The 19,691-nt window shown below is 46.5% G+C and overlaps 1 protein-coding gene across 1 annotated transcript in view; it reads right to left on the bottom strand.

Moving 5' to 3' along the window:
• Window positions 1-1,881: 1,881 nt before the first annotated feature.
• Window positions 1,882-19,691, bottom strand: part of LOC134059798 (ribonuclease inhibitor-like) — an 18,700-nt gene continuing 890 nt past the window's right edge. Inside the window, exons 2-3 of the mRNA XM_062516299.1 lie at window positions 4,302-4,475; window positions 1,882-2,210 (exon numbers count right to left, since the gene is read on the bottom strand). Coding sequence (XP_062372283.1) covers window positions 2,027-2,210; window positions 4,302-4,475 — 358 coding nt within the window. The 3' untranslated portion in view covers window positions 1,882-2,026. The remainder of the gene's footprint in view (window positions 2,211-4,301; window positions 4,476-19,691) is intronic.

The raw sequence follows: 19,691 nt of genomic DNA, 5'->3' as shown, positions 1-19,691 counted from the left end.
ACACACACACACACACACACACACACACACACACACACACACACACTATCAATGTACAATGTCCCATCTTCAATATAGGCTACACCTATGCACAATCTGATCTATTTCCCTATCATATTTGTTGATTACATAGTAGGTTACAGTGACTAAATATTTGAAAGTAAAAATCAAGTCATGATTAAACGACGGTGCATGTTATGTCTGAAGTAGGCTAAACACAGCTCCCATGTCCCACAGGTGTGTGTTGGATGATTCTTTGAGAAAAGGGACCCAACTCAAGACTGTGCTCCTGTCGTGGCGTGGATAAAGCTGCCACTCACCCACATTGCAGTTATGCTAATGCTAAGGCCCAAGTGTCAAGTTAAACCGAACTTCCCTGGGAATTGGATTCCAAATGCAGGCTTATGAGTTTGTTTTAAATGTTAGACTTTTCAGCTCAGTTGCCCAACTCCCTATCCTCAAGTCTTTGGTATGCGGCGCCCTCTGCTGGTCATTTAGGCACAAGGACGGGACAGGGAGCGTTCTGTGCATTCACATACTGTACAGTAGTCCCTTTCTGTTGTTAGTAGCATTCGCCTGAACCAGGAGACCTTGTAGAATATAAATATATATATATATATATATATATATATATATATATATATATATATATATATATGTTGCATTTCCAGCAGCAGCACTCATGTACTCATAAGCAGAGATGCAGCAGCAGCACTCATGTTCTCATAAGCAGAGATGCAGCAGCACTCATGTACTCATAAGCAGAGATGCAGCAGCACTCATGTACTCATAAGCAGAGATGCAGCAGCACTCATGTACTCATAAGCAGAGATCCAGCAGCACTCATGTACTCATAAGCAGAGATGCAGCAGCACTCATGTACTCATAAGCAGAGATGCAGCAGCACTCATATACTCATAAGCAGAGATCTTCTATAGCAAGTTTCACAGTGAAATTCAATTCTGTTGTGTTATATTAGGCACACACGGTTGTGAGGTATCTGAAAAAGTACTTCCGGGATTTCGAAAATCCCTGATAAAAGATCAGACACAAGCTGTATTTCGCTGCTAAACTTTCTATAGAAGATCGTTGAAGACCAGTAACGCCTCGGTGAGCTGCACATTTTTAAAAACAAACGTTTAGGGGTGTTTTAAGGACAGAATAGTCCATGCACAAAGCGAGCAATGTTAAAGCCATACAGAGCTCCATTCTAAACCTGCCAAATTCCACAAACAGGCTAAATCGTCGAGATTTGGGTGTCAAACACTCGTTTTCATGCTAGGAAATACAGAAAACGGGCTTATGTGAGTCAAGGCAGGTGACCCAATACTTTTGTCAATATAGTGTGTGTGTGTGTGTGTGTGTGTGTGTGTGTGTGTGTGTGTGTGTGTGTGTGTGTGTACAGTGTACAGTGTGTGTGTGTGTACAGTGTACAGTGTGTGAGTGTGTGCTGTGTGTGTATGCGTGTGAGAGCTCATGAGTATATTTACAGCTTGGCCATGTGGTAGAGAGAGAAAGAGAGAGAGAGAAAAGAGAGAGAGAGAGAGAGAGAGAGAGAGAGAGAGAGAGTGTGTGTGTGTGTGTGTACCGTGTGTGTGTGTGTGTGTGTGTGTGTGTGTATGTTTGTGTGTGCAGTGGGTCCAGGATGGAGGGCATCACCCAGCTCTGGTCCCATTGGTGGGCACCCTGTGTGTGTGTGTGTGTGTGTGTGTGTGTGTGCAGTGGGTCCAGGATGGAGGGCATCACCCAGCTCTGGTCCCATTGGTGGGCAACCCCACACACAGCACCCAGATCACCGTGGGCAACCCCACACACAGCCTAATAAATGATTAACAATGCTTACCAATTAACTTAACATGTCACAACGTGTTTTTATTGAAAACATTCTTTATACAATATTACTCACAATTTTCATATTTACATAAGTCACTTTAAAACATATAACTTCACATATGAATGTGCTGCAACACTTCTTTAGGCACAGTGTAAAAACATGATTCAGGTGGAACACAACAGGATGGACTCATTAGAGTCCAGCTATTTGTAGATGTTTACAGTTTGGATGTTTCTTCAGTTCAGAGAGCAGCTGCTGTGCTGAGGGTCCAGGATGATTCCCATACAGATGGAGCTCTCTGAGGGCTGATGGGTTTGATCTCAGTGCTGATGCTAAAGCTCTGAAACCATCATCTGTTATACTGCAGTACTGCAGGCTGTAGGAGAAAGAAGGAAACAGATCAGCTGAAGGACACACACAGACCAAAGGGGGAAGCAGTTATTATTACCTGTATGTATGTGTGTGTGTGTGTGTGTGTGTGTGTGTGTGTGTGTGTGTTGTGATTGTGTCGTCTAAACAAAGAGGGCAGCAGTTATTACCTGGGACAACATTCAAATGTGTTTATAGATTATGTTATGCAGTGTGTATGGAGTGTGTATGGAGTGTGTAATGGAGTGTGTATGGAGTGTGTAATGGAGTGTGTATGGAGTGTGTATGGAGTGTGTATGGAGTGTGTATGGAGTGTGTAATGGAGTGTGTATGGAGTGTGTATGGAGTGTGTGTGGAATGTGTGTGGAGTGTGTATGGAGTGTGTGTGGAGTGTGTATAGAGTGTGTATGGAGTGTGTATGGAGTATGTGTGGAGTGTGTATAGAGTGTGTATAGAGTGTGTATGGAGTGTGTAATGGAGTGTGTATAACATTAAACTAAATAAATTACATGAAATGACATGGTGTAATGAGTGAAATGAGTCAGTGGTGTGTGTGTGTGTGTGTGTATGTGTGTGTGTGTGTGTGTGTGTGTGTGTGTGTGTGTGTGTGTGTTGTGATTGTGTCGTCTAAACAAAGAGGGCAGCAGTTATTACCTGGGACAACATTAAAATGTGTATATAGATTGTGTTATGCTGTGTGTATGGGGTGTGTATGGAGTGTGTATGGAGTGTGTATGGAGTGTGTATGCAGTGTGTAATGGAGTGTGTATGTATAGAGTGTGTAATGGAGTGTGTATGCAGTGTGTGTGGAGTGTGTATGGAGTGTATAATGGAGTGTGTATGCAGTGTGTAATGGAGTGTGTATGTATAGAGTGTGTATGGGGTGTGTATGGAGTGTGTTTGCATTTGCTTTAGGACAATCAACATTCCTGACACATTTACAATACACTTTGTGTGTGTGTGTGTGTGTGTGTGTGTGTGTGTGTGTGTGTGTGTGTGTGTGTGTGTGTGTGTGTGTGTGTGTGTGTGTGTGTGTGTGTGTGTTGAGATTGTGTCGTCTAAACAAAGAGGGCAGCAGTTATTACCTGGGACAACATTAAAATGTGTATATAGATTGTGTTATGCAGTGTGTGTGGAGTGTGTATGGAGTGTGTATGCAGTGTGTAATGGAGTGTGTATGTATAGAGTGTGTAATGGATTGTGTATGCAGTGTGTGTGGAGTGTGTATGGAGTGTGTAATGGAGTGTGTATGCAGTGTGTAATGGAGTGTGTATGTATAGAGTGTGTATGGGGTGTGTATGGAGTGTGTTTGCATTTGCTTTAGGACAATCAACATTCCTGACACATTTACAATACACTTGTGTGTGTGTGTGTGTGTGTGTGTGTGTGTGTGTGTGTGTGTGTGTGTGTGTGTGTGTGTGTGTGTGTGTGTGTGTGTGTGTGTGTGTGTGTGTGTGTGTTGAGATTGTGTCGTCTAAACAAAGAGGGCAGCAGTTATTACCTGGGACAACATTAAAATGTGTATATAGATTGTGTTATGCAGTGTGTGTGGAGTGTGTGTGGAGTGTGTAATGGAGTGTGTAATGGAGTGTGTATGGAGTGTGTATGTATAGAGTGTGTATGGGGTGTATGGAGTGTGTTTGCAGTGTGTATGGAGTGTGTATGGGGTGTGTATAGGGTGTGTATTAAGTGTGTATGGGGTGTGTGTAGAGTGTGTATTGAGTGTGTAATGGAGTGTATATTGAGTGTGTATTGAGTGTGAAATGGAGTGTATATGTATTGAGTGTGTATGAGGTGTGAAATGGAGTGTGTATGGAGTGTGTAATTGAGTGTGTATGTATTAAGTGTGTATGGGGTGTGTATGGAGTGTTTATGCAGTGTGTATGGAGTGTGTATGGGGTGTGTATGGAGTGTGTGTGGAGTGTGTGATGAGTGTGTAATGGAGTGTGTAATGGAGTGTGTATAGAATGTGTGTGGAGTGTGTATAACATTAAACTTAATAAATTACATGAAATGACATGGTGTAATGAGTGAAATGAGTCAGTGGTGTGTGTGTGTGTGTGTGTGTGTGTGTGTTATTTGGTCTTGTGATACTCACTGTAGTTTCTCCAGTTTACAGTTGGGATCCTCCAGAAGAGAAGAAAGATGCTTCACTCCTGAGTCTCCTGCTTCATTCCCACCCAGCTGCAGCTCTCTCATGTGTGAGGGGTTTGATCTCAGTGCTGATGCAAGAGCTCGGAAGCCTTCCTCTCCAATACTGCACCATGACAGGCTGTAGAGAGAAGTAGGAGGACAATCAACATTCCTGACACATTTACAATACACTGTGTGTGTGTGTGTGTGTGTGTGTGTGTGTGTGTGTGTGTGTGTGTGTGTAAATGAGTGACTAAATGAAGGGGGGAGTGTGAGTTAGAGTTTAGATTCTCTGACTGAGCCCGGGTAGGGATCATATTTCCCGTTACTATCCTCTGGCCTCTCTGAGGGCTGATGGGTTTGATCTCAGTGCTGATGCTAAAGCCCTGCAACCTTCATCTGTTATACTGCAGTATGAAACTGTAACACTATCCTCAGGCCGGGTCGGGTCGGGTCCTTGATCAAGCAGTTGTGGTTTTTAATCATTACTTTATTAGCCCTTAGAGCCCGATAGACCCAAAGTGTATCTTCTCTGCTACATTGCTCTGCGATTATTATTTGCAGCGAGATGAGACCTTTATTGCACCAAACAACAGAAGTGGGGCTTTCCAACGAGACTAAAAAAAATCATGAAATTAAATCAAATTGTATCATATTTACAGTCTACACTGCTCTGTGTTCACCCGCAAACCAAATTGAATTGAAATAGGCTACTTGTAGGAGCCGCATTTTAAGTTTATTATTTGTTTCATGATTTACTTATATTTCTCTTTTGTTGCCACTGGGAGTGCTCCTTCCACAGGTGGAGAGGGTGACACCCCATAAATTGGAGAGAATAGCGCATGAGCGGGAGAAGGCGTGCCGAGCAATACAGTCTTTTGACCTCGGCCTGGATCCCGACAAAGCTACAAACTGATATATGGACAATTTAACAATTTAATTTGTTAACAACCCTAGTCTATACTGCTCTGTGTTCACCCGCAAACCAACTTAAATTGAAATAGGCTACTTGTGAACCTGTGACCGCATTGCACGCATGTCAGATGAAAGAGGAGACACAGAGCTATCCATTGACACTAAATACACCCTTTTAGGTTATAAACAGATGAAGTGACAGCAAAATAATAATAATAACTTAATTTAGCTTACCCCATATTTTGGTGTGCTTTTGTGGCATAGCATGTTCATAATCTCAACGCTATCATGTGTTTCTCTATGGCAAGGCACGTTCATAATCATAGCCTAACTGGGTGGGGAGAAAACTATGCCATAATCAGAAATATGATATATATTTTTGGTAAAGTAGGTCTAAGTAACAACGTGTACAAAGTTGCACAAAATGCAACACGTGTCATGCACAGTGTCTCCTCCACTCGCACGCAAGTTTACACACATCACACTGCTCTACTATTTACAGCACATTGTGTAGAATACACACACACACACAACGCAGTTTACACACATCACACTGCTCTGATGTATACAGCACATTGTGTAGAATACACACACACACACAACGCAGTTTACACACATCACACTGCTCTGATGTAAACAGCACATTGTGTAGAACACACACAAACACACACACACACACAAACACACAACGCAGTTTACACACATCACACTGCTCTGATGTAAACAGCACATTGTGTAGAATAATAATAATAATAATAATAAATTTTATTTATAATGCACTTTACATCAGAGATCTCAAAGTGCTACAGGTTTAAAAACAAAAATAAGATGAGCAATTTCATTAAAAAGAAAACAAAAAGAGGAAAAAGAAAAAGGTTTAAGAACATCTAAAAGGGACCAAAAGCTTTGCTAAAAAGAAATGTCTTTAGGTCTTTTTTAAAACAGTCAATGGATTGTGGTGCCCTCAAGGTGTCAGGGAGGGCATTCCATAGACGCGGGGCAGCAGCACAGAAAGCCCTGTCTCCCATGGTCCTAAGTTTAGTTCTGGGTATGTGGAGGAGGTTTGAGTGAGTGGAGCGGAGGGAGCGTGTTGTGTTTTGTGGGTTGATTATTTCTTTGAGGTAGGGGGGGGCATGACCATGAATGCATTGGTGAGTGAGGAGGGAAATCTTGTACTCAATCCTGCTGGAGACCGGAAGCCAGTGGAGTGAGTGGAGGATGGGGGTAATGTGCTCATGTTTCCGCACTCTCATCAGGATCCTAGCTGCAGAGTTTTGGATGTACTGGAGTCTCTGCAGACTCTTGCTAGGGATCCCAATGAGAAGTGCGTTACAGTAGTCCAGTCTGGAGGAGATAAAGGCATGAACCAGCTTTTCGGCATCTGAGAGAGAGAGGATGGGGCGGAGTTTGGAAATGTTACGGAGGTGGTAGAAGGAGGTCTTGCAGAGGTGATTTATATGTGCTTCAAATGTGAGTTGTGAGTCCATTTTTACACCCAGATTTGTGACTGTTGATGAAAGGGGGATGTTGGAGCCAGAGAAGGTGATGCTGGTTATTGATGATGATTTGGTCTGGTGGGGAGTGCCAACCAGGATGGCTTCGGTTTTGGAGCTGTTTAGTTGGAGAAAGTTGTGCTCCATCCATAACCTTTATCTCCTCCAGACAGGTGGTGAGTTTTGATGGGGATGACTGTGAGGATGGGGTTGCAGCTGTGGCATTGACATAGAGCTGTGTGTCATCAGCATAGCAGTGGAATGAGATGTTGTGACGGCTGATGATTTGGCCAAGGCGAGTGAGGTATAGGATGAAGAGGAGGGGGCCCAGAACTGACCCCTGGGGGACACCGCAGGTGACTGTGTGTGTACTTGATTTGGAGTGACCCAGGGAGATGTATTCTGTCCGGTTTGTGAGATATGAGTTGAACCAACTGAGAGCAGTGTCATAGTGTAGAATACACACACACACACAACGCAGTTTACACACATCACACTGCTCTGCTGTAAACAGCACATTGTGTAGAATACACACACACACACACAACGTAGTTTACACGCATCACACTGCTCTGCTGTAAACAGCACATTGTGTAGAATACACACACACACACACACACACACACACACACACACACACACACAACGCAGTTTACACACATCACACTGCTCTGCTGTATACAGCACATTGTGTAGAATACACACACACACACACACAACGCAGTTTACACACATCACACTGCTCTGATGTATACAGCACATTGTGTAGAATAAATAGTTTGACTGAGTGACAGAATATGTCAGTTACTGTAAGAGTATATGTGTGCGTTAGTAAGTGATTGAGTCAGTGGTGTGTGTGTGTGTGTGTGTGTGTTTTGGTTAAGAATGAGTCAGAGATGTGTGTATGTGTGTGTTAGTGAGTGAGTCAGTGGTGTGTGTGTGTGCTTGTGTGAAGGTATGGTATATCAATTGGAGGTCAACAGTCAACCCCTTTCCCTGTGCGCACAGGGGTAAGGCAGCGGTGTGTACTGGCACCAGTGCTTTTAACATCTTCCTCATATGTGTCACCCAGCTTCTCCACAAGGACATTGAAGACAACAGTGGGGTGACAGTAGCATACAGACTGGATGGTAACCTCTTCAATATCAGGAGGCTGCAGGCCAAAACCAAACTGCACAGAGAGAGATTACTTGAGCTGCAGTATGCAGATGACTGCGCCCTCATATCTCACTCTCCACAGGACCTCCAGACTGTCCTGGATGCAGCAGTGAGGGCATACAGCAGGATGGGGTTGACCTAGCCTGACGACGTCATACTCAATTCTTATCAGAATATGAGTCTGAAACTGCTCCATTCAGCTGCGATTATGGGGCGTGATTCAACCGATACAGTGCGGGGGGGATAGCTCTGCACTCATTGGATAGACCAAACCAAACAGAACAAGTTATTGGCTGTCAGTATCTGCGAAATCTAAGACAGAAATATGTAGCAGGGTAGGCTATGGAAAACATCCTCCTTCGTTTTTAAAAATAATTCCTTCAAACTGTATGTGAACAGCTGGGGAAGTGTGTCGTGAGCAAACAGACATTTTTAAACAAACGGGAACAACATCACCCAAACATGCTGTTTTAACTGGGTGAAAGTGAAACTGAAGTTTTCCCACATATCCTCGTTGGTCTAAGTGTTCAGAAATAGTTGTGCGAATCCGTGATAAAACCTCCGTTTCAATAGCTAAGATAAACGAAAGGCCAAACTGCATGAACAAATTATGCATTCATAGCCATAGCGTTTCTGTTGCAATCAAAATCAACCTAAGCGAACATGGTCTCACACCTAACTCGTTGAACGAGGACGCATGCAGCCGTGAACGTCACTGCTGTTCATATGTCAATCATCACGTAAAGCCCGCCCTGTGAAATGTGATTGGTCCGAGCCGAAGTGTATCTCGAATAATAGCAGCTGAACGGAGCAGTGCCAGACCGAAGTTCCATGCAGAAAAAGAATGGAGGCGGGGCTAAACTTCGGTCTGGCATCCAGGCTAGGGTTGACCATCAACACGGCCAAAACAGAGGTAATCTGTCAATGGAGTGCTAGCATCCCACCCACACCACCCATCTTTACTATTGCAGGTGAAAAACTGTCAGTTGTTCCATATTCAAATACTTGGGGAGCATTATCTCTGAAGACAAGAACCTTTTTCAGAACAAGAACCTTCATCTCAACACAAAAATCTGCGTCTACCAAGCGGTCTGCATCACCACCCTCCTCTACAGCTGTGAAGCCTAGGTTACCTACAGCCTCCACACACACACACACACACACACACACACACACACACACACACGCACGCACAATACAGCTGTGAAGCCTGGATTACTTACAGCCGCAACACACACACCTACACACACACGCGCACACGCACACACGCACACACACACACACACACACACACACACACACACACACACACAATACAGCTGTGAAGCCTGGGTTACCTACAGCCGCCACACACACACACACATGCAAACACACACACACACACACACAATACAGCTGTGAAGCCTGGGTTACTTACAGCCGCCACATCAAGTCCCTGGAACACTTACATATCAGCTGTCTCCAGCGTATCCTGGGGATTACTTGGCGTGACAGAGTGCCTCACACTGAGATCCTCAGGAGAACAGGCTGCAAGAGCATTGAGGCCACCATCAACCAGCACCAACTGCGGTGGCTGGGGCATGTGATAAGGATGCCCTACAATCGTCTGCCCCACAAATTGCTATATGGCCAGCTACACCAAGGCCAGCGCTCTGCTGGAGGCCAGAAGAAACGCTTTAAAGACCAAGTGAAGACAGCGCTTAAGAAGTGCAAAATCAAGCCAGGGAACCTGGAGAGCATGGCTGCTGACCGCAAGTGAGTGTGTGCTTGAGTATGTGTGTGTGTGTGTGTGTTTGTTTGATTGTGTGACAGAGTGAGTCAGAGATTTGTGCATATGTTAGCGAGCAAGAGCATCATTGTCAGTGGTGTGTGTGTGTGTCTGTGTGTGTGTGTGTGTGTGTGTGTGTGTGTGTGTGTGTGCGTGCGTGTGTGTGCGTGCGTGTGTGTGTTTGGTGTGTGTGTGTGTGTGTGTGTGTGTGTGTGTTTGTCATATTATAGTGTGAGTGAGTGAGAGAGACAGTGATGTGTGTCTGTGTGCGTTAGTAAGTGATTGAGTCAGCGGTTGGTGTGTGTGTGTGTGTGTGTGTGTGTGTGTGTGTGTGTATGTGTGTCATATTATAGTGTGAGTGATTGAGTGAGTAAGAGAGTGGATGGCTGACTCAGTAGTGAATTTGTGTTTGAGTGAGAAAAAGAGATAAAACACACTGTCATATTCACTGATAGCAACTCAGTATTTGGTCTTGTGATACTCACTCTAGTTTCTCCAGTTTACAGTTGTGATCCTCCAGAAGAGAAGAAAGATGCTTCACTCCTGAGTCTCCTGCTTTATTCTCACCCAGCTGCAGCTCTCTCATGTGTGAGGGGTTTGATCTCAGTGCTGATGCAAGAGCTATGAAGCCTTCCTCTCCAATACTGCAGTTATCCAGGCTGTAGAGAGAAGTAGGAGAAATACTTCATCTTCATTTCCTTTAGGACAATCAACATTACTGTCACATTTACAATACTGTGTGTGTGTGTGTGTGTGTGTGTGTGTGTGTGTGTGTGTGTGTGTGTGTGTGTGTGTGTGTGTGTGTGTGAAGGTATCGGGCTGTGAGTGAGTGAGAGAGACAGTGATGTGTGTCTGTGTGCATTAGTTGTCAGTATTCTGCCCTGGGACTCTGTTTATTTGTAGCCCTCTGCTGGTCTGCCTGTATCACTGCTTGTTTTTGTTTTGGTCCACCATGTGCTCTAGCCACGCCCCTGCCCCTGCCTTTGTTCTTTTTCCCGCCACTTTTTGGCACTCACCTGTTTCTCATTTGTTTGTATTACCTGCCCTATTTATACCCTGCTCTACTGGTGCCTCATTGTCAGATTGTCTTCCTCCGATGGTGTGTGTACGTGTGCCTTTGTGGACTGAAACTGCAAGGTTGTAAGTTTGGACTTTGAATCTGATTTTTTGAATCTGCCTGTTTTTGAATCTGCCAGTTTTTTGGATCTGCCTGTTTTTGAATCTGCCTGTTTTTGGATCTGCCCGTTTTTGGAAACTGCCTGTTTTAGAATCTGCCTGTGTTGGAATTAGCCCTTTTTGGAATTGCCTGTTTTTGACTGACTGCCTTATTTGCCTGTGGCTCGGCCACAAACTGTTCCCCCTGCCTACAATAAAGTAGTGAACTGTATCTGCGCTTGGGTCCAGTCTCTGAATCTAACAGTACAATCTGACCAGCTATGGACCCAGCAGATCCAGCCCAGCTGGAGTCCATTTCCAGACATGTGGATTCCATAGGAACAACGGTCACGGGGGTAGCGGCTCAGACACAACAGATCCAGCTCACCTTGTCTCAAGGGCCCCAACCTGCTGCTCCGCCAGCTAGAGAACCACGCCTGCCGCCTCCAGAGACTTACTCCGGGGATCCTGGATCCTGCCAGTCCTTTTTGACCCAATGTGGACTGGTTTTCGCCCTTCAACCTTCCTCTTTCCCAACAGATCGTGCCAAGGTGGCGTACATAATCACCCTACTGTCTGGTAGGGCCCGTGACTGGGGAACGGCCATTTGGAGTAACAACGCGGCCATTCAGGGTGATTTATCCCTGTTTTCGACTGAAATGAAGAAAGTTTTTGACCGTTCCAAGCAAGGCAGGGAGGCAGCTCGATAGGTTTTACAGCTCCGTCAGAGGTCCCAGTCAGTTTCGGACTATTCTATTCAGTTCCGTACCCTGGCTTCAACATCTGGGTGGAACCAAGAGGCCTTTTATGATGTCTTCCTTAATGGCCTATCTGAAGAGATCAAAGACCATCTGATTCCCCACGAGTTACCCCAAACATTTGATGGTCTGGTGGACATGGCAATCCGTGTGGATGTTCGACTGGGTCAACGTCGCCAGATGAGGGCTCCACTCACCTTTCCTCGTCAAGAGTCCCAGGCCTCGCTGCTGACTCCAGGTGCCAATCCAGATCCTCCAGACACATCTGAGCCAATGCAAGTTGACCGCACTCGTTTGACCCCAGCAGAGAGACGGCGCCGGTTGCTGGCCAAGGCATGTCTCTACTGTGGTCAGGTGGGTCATTTTGTTGATGCGTGTCCAGTAAAAGACAATGCTCGTCAGAAGTGAGGGGAGTTCTGGCGAGCAGTATTCCTGTGAAGACCTCTATCACTTCATCAAACTCTCCTGCCTGCGACTATCTTCTGGAGGGGCCATCGACACACCTCAGCTGCCCTCATCGACTCTGGTGCTGAGGAAAGTTTTATTGACAACCGTTTGGCAGTCCAGTGGGGAATTCCTGTCTCAGAGCTTCGGGTACCACTTGCCGTTTCAGCCCTTGACGGCAGCCGCTTCGCCAGAGTCACGCATCGCACCGAGCCGGTGAGTTTAATGCTTTCAGGCAATCACTATGAAGAAATTGTGTTTTATCTCATTGACTCTCCTCAGAACTCCATAGTTCTCGGCCATCGGTGGCTGGTTAAACATAACCCTCATGTCGGTTGGGCCAAGAACGTAATTTTGGGCTGGAGCCCTTTCTGTTTGTCTCACTGTCTGAAGTCTGCTCTTAGTCCTTCGTCTGTTGTTCCTGAGGGACTTGAGGATTTTCCTGACCTGTCCAGTGTTCCAGAGGAGTATCTTGATCTGAGGCCGGTGTTCAGCAAGTCAAGGGCCACCTCTCTGCCACCTCATCGACCCTATGACTGTGCCATCGACCTACTCCCTGGAGCATGTCCTCCTCGGGGCCGGATATACTCCTTGTCGCCCCCTGAACGCCAAGCTATGGAGAACTACATCAATGACTCCTTGACTTCAGGTATCATTCGCCCTTCCTCTTCCCCTGCAGGTGCTGGCTTCTTTTTTGTTGGAAAGAAGGATGGCTCTTTGAGACCCTGCATTGATTATCGGGGCTTGAATGACATAACGGTCAAGAACAAATATCCTCTTCCTCTCATGTCTGATGCCTTTGAGTTGTTGCAGGGAGCCACTGTCTTCACCAAACTGGACCTGCGTAATGCGTATCATTTGGTACGCATTAGGAAGGGGGATGAATGGAAGACAGCCTTCAATACTCCCACGGGGCATTATGAGTACCTGGTCATGCCATTTGGGTTGACTAATGCGCCAGCTGTTTTCCAGGCTCTCGTTAATGACGTCTTACGAGATATGGTCAACAAGTTTTTGTTTGTTTATTTGGATGACATCCTGATTTTTTCCAGGTCTCTCCCAGAACATGTCAATCATGTCCGGTCAGTGCTTCAGCGATTGTTGGAGAACCAACTTTTTGTTAAAGCAGAAAAATGTGTTTTCCACCAGCACACTACGTCCTTCCTGGGGTTCATCATCACCAAGGGTGGATTGGAGATGGATTCGGGGAAGGTTAAGGCGGTGGTGGAATGGCCCACTCCACAATCTCGCAAAGACCTCCAGAAGTTCTTAGGCTTTGCCAATTTTTACAGGAGGTTTATTCGTAACTACAGTTCCATAGCGGCTCCCCTGACTGCTCTGACGTCTTCCTCTATTAGGTTTCTCTGGAATGGGGATGCAGAGAGGGCCTTTCAGGAACTGAAGTCGCGATTCACCACAGCTCCTATTTTGACCACGCCTGAACCTTCCCGTCAGTTCATCGTTGAAGTGGATGCCTCTGATGTTGGAGTTGGGGCTGTTCTGTCTCAGAGGCCTTCTTCGGATAACAAGGTACACCCCTGTGCCTTTTACTCGCACAGACTGTCCCCTTCTGAACGCAATTTTGACGTGGGAGATCGGGAACTCCTTGCTGTCAAGATGGCTCTACAGGAGTGGCGTCACTGGCTTGAGGGTGCCGAGAAGCCCTTTTTCATCTGGACAGACCACAGGAACCTGGAGTACATGAAGACGGCTAAGCGTCTTAATGCCCGTCAGGCTAGGTGGTCCCTGTTTTTCAGTCGTTTTGACTTTACCCTGTCTTTCCGTCCAGGCTCCAAGAACATCAAGCCAGACGCCCTCTCCCGGCAGTTCAGTGATCCTGAGGTGTCTCTTGCTGCAGAGACTATTCTGCCCACTAGGTGTTTGGTGGGGGCTGTCTCCTGGGGAATTGAGAAGAGGGTCCAGAGGGCACTGCAGAAGGAGCCTGGTCCAGATAACTGCCCTGCTAACTGTCTGTTTGTTCCCAGATCTGTTCGTTCCCAGGTCTTGCAGTGGGGTCACTCGTCTGGTTTGGCATGTCATGCTGGTGTCAGGAGGACTATGGCCTGTCTCCGGCAGCGCTTCTGGTGGCCCAAAATGGTGGATGATGTCCGTTCGTTCGTTGGGGCCTGTTCAACCTGCGCACGTAACAAGACCTCCAATCGACCGTCTGCAGGTCTCCTGCAGCCGCTCCATATCCCCAACCGACCGTGGTCACACATCGCCCTGGATTTTGTGACTGGACTTCCCTCCTCTGATGGTAACACCGCTGTCCTCACTATAGTTGATAGGTTTTCCAAGTCTGTGCATTTTGTGCCACTGTCTAAACTTCCCTCTGCCAAAGAAACTGCTGTTCTGGTGGTCAATCATGTGTTTAGGATACATGGACTGCCGTGTGATGTTGTGTCTGATCGTGGCCCTCAGTTTGTTTCGACCTTTTGGAGGGAGTTCTGTAAGAACATTGGGGCCACCGCTAGCCTCTCCTCTGGATTCCACCCGCAAACCAATGGCCAGACGGAGCGTGCCAACCAGGACTTGGAGCGGGTCCTGAGGTGTCTATCTTCCCAGAATCCGACTTCCTGGAGTCGGCACCTAGCGTGGGCAGAGTATGCCCACAACTCCTTGCCTGTTGCCGCCACTGGTTTGTCTCCTTTTCAATGTTCCCTGGGTTACCAACCCCCTCTGTTCTCTTCCCAGGCAGCAGAAGCTTCTGTCCCTTCTGTCCAGGCCTTCATCCGGCGTTGCAAGTCCACCTGGAGGCGAGCTCGTGCTGCCCTGCTGCACTCAGGGTCCCAGATGAAGCGGTTGGCTGATCAACGGAGAGTCAAGGCACCCCGTTACCGGACAGGGCAGAGAGTGTGGCTCTCAACCAAAGACCTGCCTCTGAAAGTGGACTCCCGGAAGCTGGCTCCTCGATTCATCGGCCCTTACCTGATCGAGCGGGTCCTCGGTTCTTCGGCAGTCCGGCTTCAGTTACCCCTGTCCCTCCGACGGGTGCATCCGACTTTCCACGTCTCACGGATCAAGCCGGTCCGTCGCAGCCCTCTCTCTCCACCTGTGGCTGCCCCCCCTCCCCCCCGTGTCATCGATGGGGCTCCTGCTTTCTCTGTCCGGAGGCTGTTGGACGTCCGGCGCCGGGGGCGAGGTCTCCAGTTCCTCGTTGACTGGGAGGGATACGGACCAGAGGAGCGCTCCTGGGTGCCTACTCGTCAGCTGCTAGATAAGACTCTTGTTCAGGACTTCCGTCGTCAGCACCCTGACCATCCCGCTCTGACGCCAAGGGGCGTACGTTGAAGGGGGGGTACTGTCAGTATTCTGCCCTGGGACTCTGTTTATTTGTAGCCCTCTGCTGGTCTGCCTGTATCACTGCTTGTTTTTGTTTTGGTCCACCATGTGCTCTAGCCACGCCACGCCCCTGCCCCCTGCCTTTGTTCTTTTCCCCACCACTTTTTGGCACTCACCTGTTTCTCATTTGTTTGTATTACCTGCCCTATTTATACCCTGCTCTACTGGTGCCTCATTGTCAGATTGTCTTCCTCCGATGGTGTGTGTACGTGTGCCTTTGTGGACTGAAACTGCAAGTTTGTAAGTTTGGACTTTGAATCTGATTTTTTGAATCTGCCAGTTTTTTGGATCTGCCTGTTTTTGAATCTGCCTGTTTTTGGATCTGCCCGTTTTTGGAAACTGCCTGTTTTAGAATCTGCCTGTGTTGGAATTAGCCCTTTTTGGAATTGCCTGTTTTTGACTGACTGCCTTATTTGCCTGTGGCTCGGCCACAAACTGTTCCCCCTGCCTACAATAAAGTAGTGAACTGTATCTGCGCTTGGGTCCAGTCTCTGAATCTAACATTAGTAAGTGATTGAGTCAGTGGTGTGTGTGTGTGTGTGTGTGGGTGTGTGAAAGGAGTACTGTGCTTGAGTGTGACTCAGTGTGTGTGTGTGTGTGTGTGTGTGTTGTATGTGTGTCATATTATAGTGTGAGTGATTGAGTGAGTAAGAGAGTGATTAGTGAGTAAGAGAGTGAGAGTGAGTGGCTGACTCAGTAGTGAATTTGTGTTTGAGTGAGAAAAAGATATAAAACACACTGTCATATTCACTGATAGCAACTCAGTATTTGGTCTTGTGATACTCACTCTAGTTTCTCCAGTTTACAGTTGTGATCCTCCAGAAGAGAAGAAAGATGTTTCACTCCTGAGTCTCCTGCTTTATTCTCACCCAGCTGCAGCTCTCTCATGTGTGAGGGATTTGATCTCAGTGCTGATGCAAGAGCTCTGAAGCCTTCCTCTCCAATACTGCAGTTATCCAGGCTGTAGAGAGAAGTAGGAGGAATACTTCATCTTCATTTCCTTTTGGACAATCAACTTTACTGGCACATGTACAATACTATTGACTGAGTTGATCAGTGGTGTGTGTGTGTGTGTGTGTGTGTGTGTGTGTGTGAAGGTATCGGGCTGTGAGTGAGTGAGAGAGACAGTGATTGTGTGTGTGTGTGTGTGGGTGTGTGTGTGGGTGTGAAAGGAGTACTGTGCTTGAGTGTGACTCAGTGTGTGTGTATGTATGTGTGTGTGAGTGTGTGTGTTTGTGTGTGTGTGACTGAGTCAGCCAGTCACTCTCTACTCACTCAATCACTCACACTATAATACGACACACACACACACACACACACACACATTCACACACTGAGACACACACACATACATACACACACTGAGTCACACACACACACACACACACACACACACACACACACATACACACACAAGTGAATTTGTGTGTGACTGAGAAAAAGAGATAAAACACACTGTCATATTCACTGATAGCAACTCAGTATTTAGTTTTGTGATACTCACTCTAGTTTCTCCAGTTTACAGTTGGGATCCTCCAGAAGAGAAGAAAGATGCTTCACTCCTGAGTCTCCTGCTTCATTCCCACTCAGCTGCAGCTCTCTCATGTGTGAGGGGTTTGATCTCAGTGCTGATGCAAGAGCTCTGAAGCCTTCCTCTCCAATACTGCAGTATAACAGGCTGTAGAGAGAAGTAGGAGAAATACTTAATCTTCATTTCCTTTTGGACAATCAACTTTACTGTCACATTTACAATACTATTGACTGAGTTGATCAGTGGTGTGTGTGTGTGTGTGTGTGTGTGTGTGTGTGTGTGTGTGTTAGTTAAAGACCAGAGGGCAGAGAGATGATATGAGTAATTTTAACATTGACCCATTTTTATCACTGTGTGGTTTGGAAGTTGTGCCATCTCCAACAGGAGGTCCCTGCAGCTAATAGTGAATGCAGCCAGAAAGATCCCTGGTGCATCACTCCCTTCCCTCCTGGACATCTACAACACACACCGATCCCAAATAGCACTCAGCACCGCAGGCAACCCCTCACACAGCTGTGAGGAGATGTGGATATATTGGAAATATTTAACCCGTTATGTCCATTCCAAGATATTATAGCCTTGCAATTATTTGTGTTGTTACCTTTTGCAGCAAGTAGGTAGCAGTATAGGTTAAAGAACAGTGCAGATCATCTACAAACTATACTGCCAAAAGTATTGGGTCAATTGCCATGACTCGCATATCATATGACATCCCATTCTTAACCCATAGGGTTTGATATGATGTCCGTCCACTCTTTGCAGCTATAACAGTTGAGTTCTGTTGAGGTCAGGTCAGGCCAGTCATAGCCTGATTACCATCGACTTTCAAAGGCTCTGCGAGACTTTAGTCTGACCAACAGCCTGTGCTAACACGTTTTCTTGCCAGCGCTGGTTGACCCGCCTCCTTTAAGTGCCTCGATTTGCTACTGGTAGATGTCAGAAAGCGGATTGCCGAGTTTAAACCAATTACAACACTCTTTCCGCTGCCTTGAACCAGGGCTGTAGTACTCGAGTCCGGACTCGGACTCGAGTCCGGACTCGAGTCCGTTTTTTTATGGTCTCGGACTTGTCTCGGACTCGGCTGGTATCTGACTTGGACTTGTCTCGGTCTCGGCCACCGGTCTTGCCAAATATGGTTCTTGGTCTTGACCGAGTCCAGGCATCTTTATTATGTTATAATATTCAAGGGAAGTATGTGATATTAAGGGGAATGGTTATACTTACAAATCCTGGGTGGGTATTTAGATCAGCAAAATTAATAATAACCCAAAATTATTGTCTTTATACTGTCATGCATGCAACTTGTTTTTTTCTGTCCTGGACTCGGTCTTGACTCGGACTCGAGTCTTTTGGACTCGGTCTGTCTTGGACTTGAACCTCTTTGGACTCGGTCTTGACTTGGTCTCGACCGGTCCTGGTCTTGGACTTGTCTTGGACTCGACAAAGGTGGTCTTGACTACAGCCCTACCTTGAACACGCCTCTACCTAGAGCCGTTGGAGCTGCTCAAAGTTGATTGTTTCTCGACCAAAGGGGGCAGTTCCGCAGATTTCGGGAACTCAGAAATCCTTCTCAATGAGCAGTTGACCAGACCAGCAGCAAAAGCCTGAAGGCATTGCGTCACTGGGAGGGCGCGCCAGGCTAGGCCAGTCAAGTTCATCCACACTAAACTCTCTCATCCATGTCTTTATCGACCTTGCTTTGTGCACTGAGGCACAGACATATTGGAACAGGAAGGGGCCATCCCCGAACTGGGCTTGGCCTGTTAGTTCTAGTGAAAGGAACTCTGAATGCTTCAGCATTAACCAAGAGATTTTGGACAATTCCATGCTCCCAACGTTGTAGTGTCCTGACAGGATTTTGTCGGGACTCGGGACATGCAACTCAAAATCGGGACAGACTAAATATCCATATTGGTTAAGAAAGGCATGTGAATCGTCTCTAAAATAAGGGAAACTCCCATAGTGAAGCGGTGTTGAACGCTTGCACACTCTTTTAAAAACACGGCTCTTTTTTTTTCTCTCGCTCTCTCACACATAGCCACTCAAGCATGTGCTCTGCTGCCAGTGCCTTCACATCACACAAAATGCTTGATTGTGCTGCATTCTCCTTATTTTCATGTACCACATCAGCATTTTCATTCAGTGAATCTTTTGTAAATTGATTTATAATTACCATCCGGCCCTCCTTGTTGCCACCTTCATTACAAACAGCTCACCGCCATTTACTCCATTAACATTCGCTAACTGAGTTTGCTAGAATTCTCAATCTTTTTGGCCTCTAGGTGTCTAGTTACGTAGTCTCTGCCTGTTCTTGGTCTTGGATTTTGTGACATACTGTGCATTTTGAAATAAATGCGACTTATAGTCCATTGCGACAACTAGCGGCCAATATAGGGCACTAGCGACAACATCACAGCAACACCACCATCACAACACCCCAGCTCTTTTATGCAAGTGAATACAACAGCATCCACTAACCGTAATGTCTGCAGTGTGCAGTGTGGATCCTGCAGTAAAGCACACAGCTGAGTCACTCCCAAGGCTCCTGGTATGCACCCACTCAGATCCAGCTGAGTCATGAGTAAGGGGTTTGAACCCACAGCTGAAGCCACAGCAGCACAGGCTTCCTCAGCAGCACTACTCTTCAGGAACCTGGACAAATAAGGAGGATAAGAGACCTTTTATCTCAGCTGACATAAACATCACCAACACAGCTGGACTGGTCAGTAGAGAGCAACTATAGCTCATGAACAGAGATTCCCACCACAACAAGAAGCACACTGCAGCAGTC

The sequence above is a fragment of the Sardina pilchardus genome, chromosome 16 (assembly GCF_963854185.1).
Source record: "Sardina pilchardus chromosome 16, fSarPil1.1, whole genome shotgun sequence".
Classification (NCBI taxonomy): Eukaryota; Metazoa; Chordata; class Actinopteri; order Clupeiformes; family Clupeidae; genus Sardina; species Sardina pilchardus.
The sequence above is the reverse complement of the archived record's forward strand: the minus strand, read 5'-3'. Positions and strand labels throughout refer to the sequence as shown.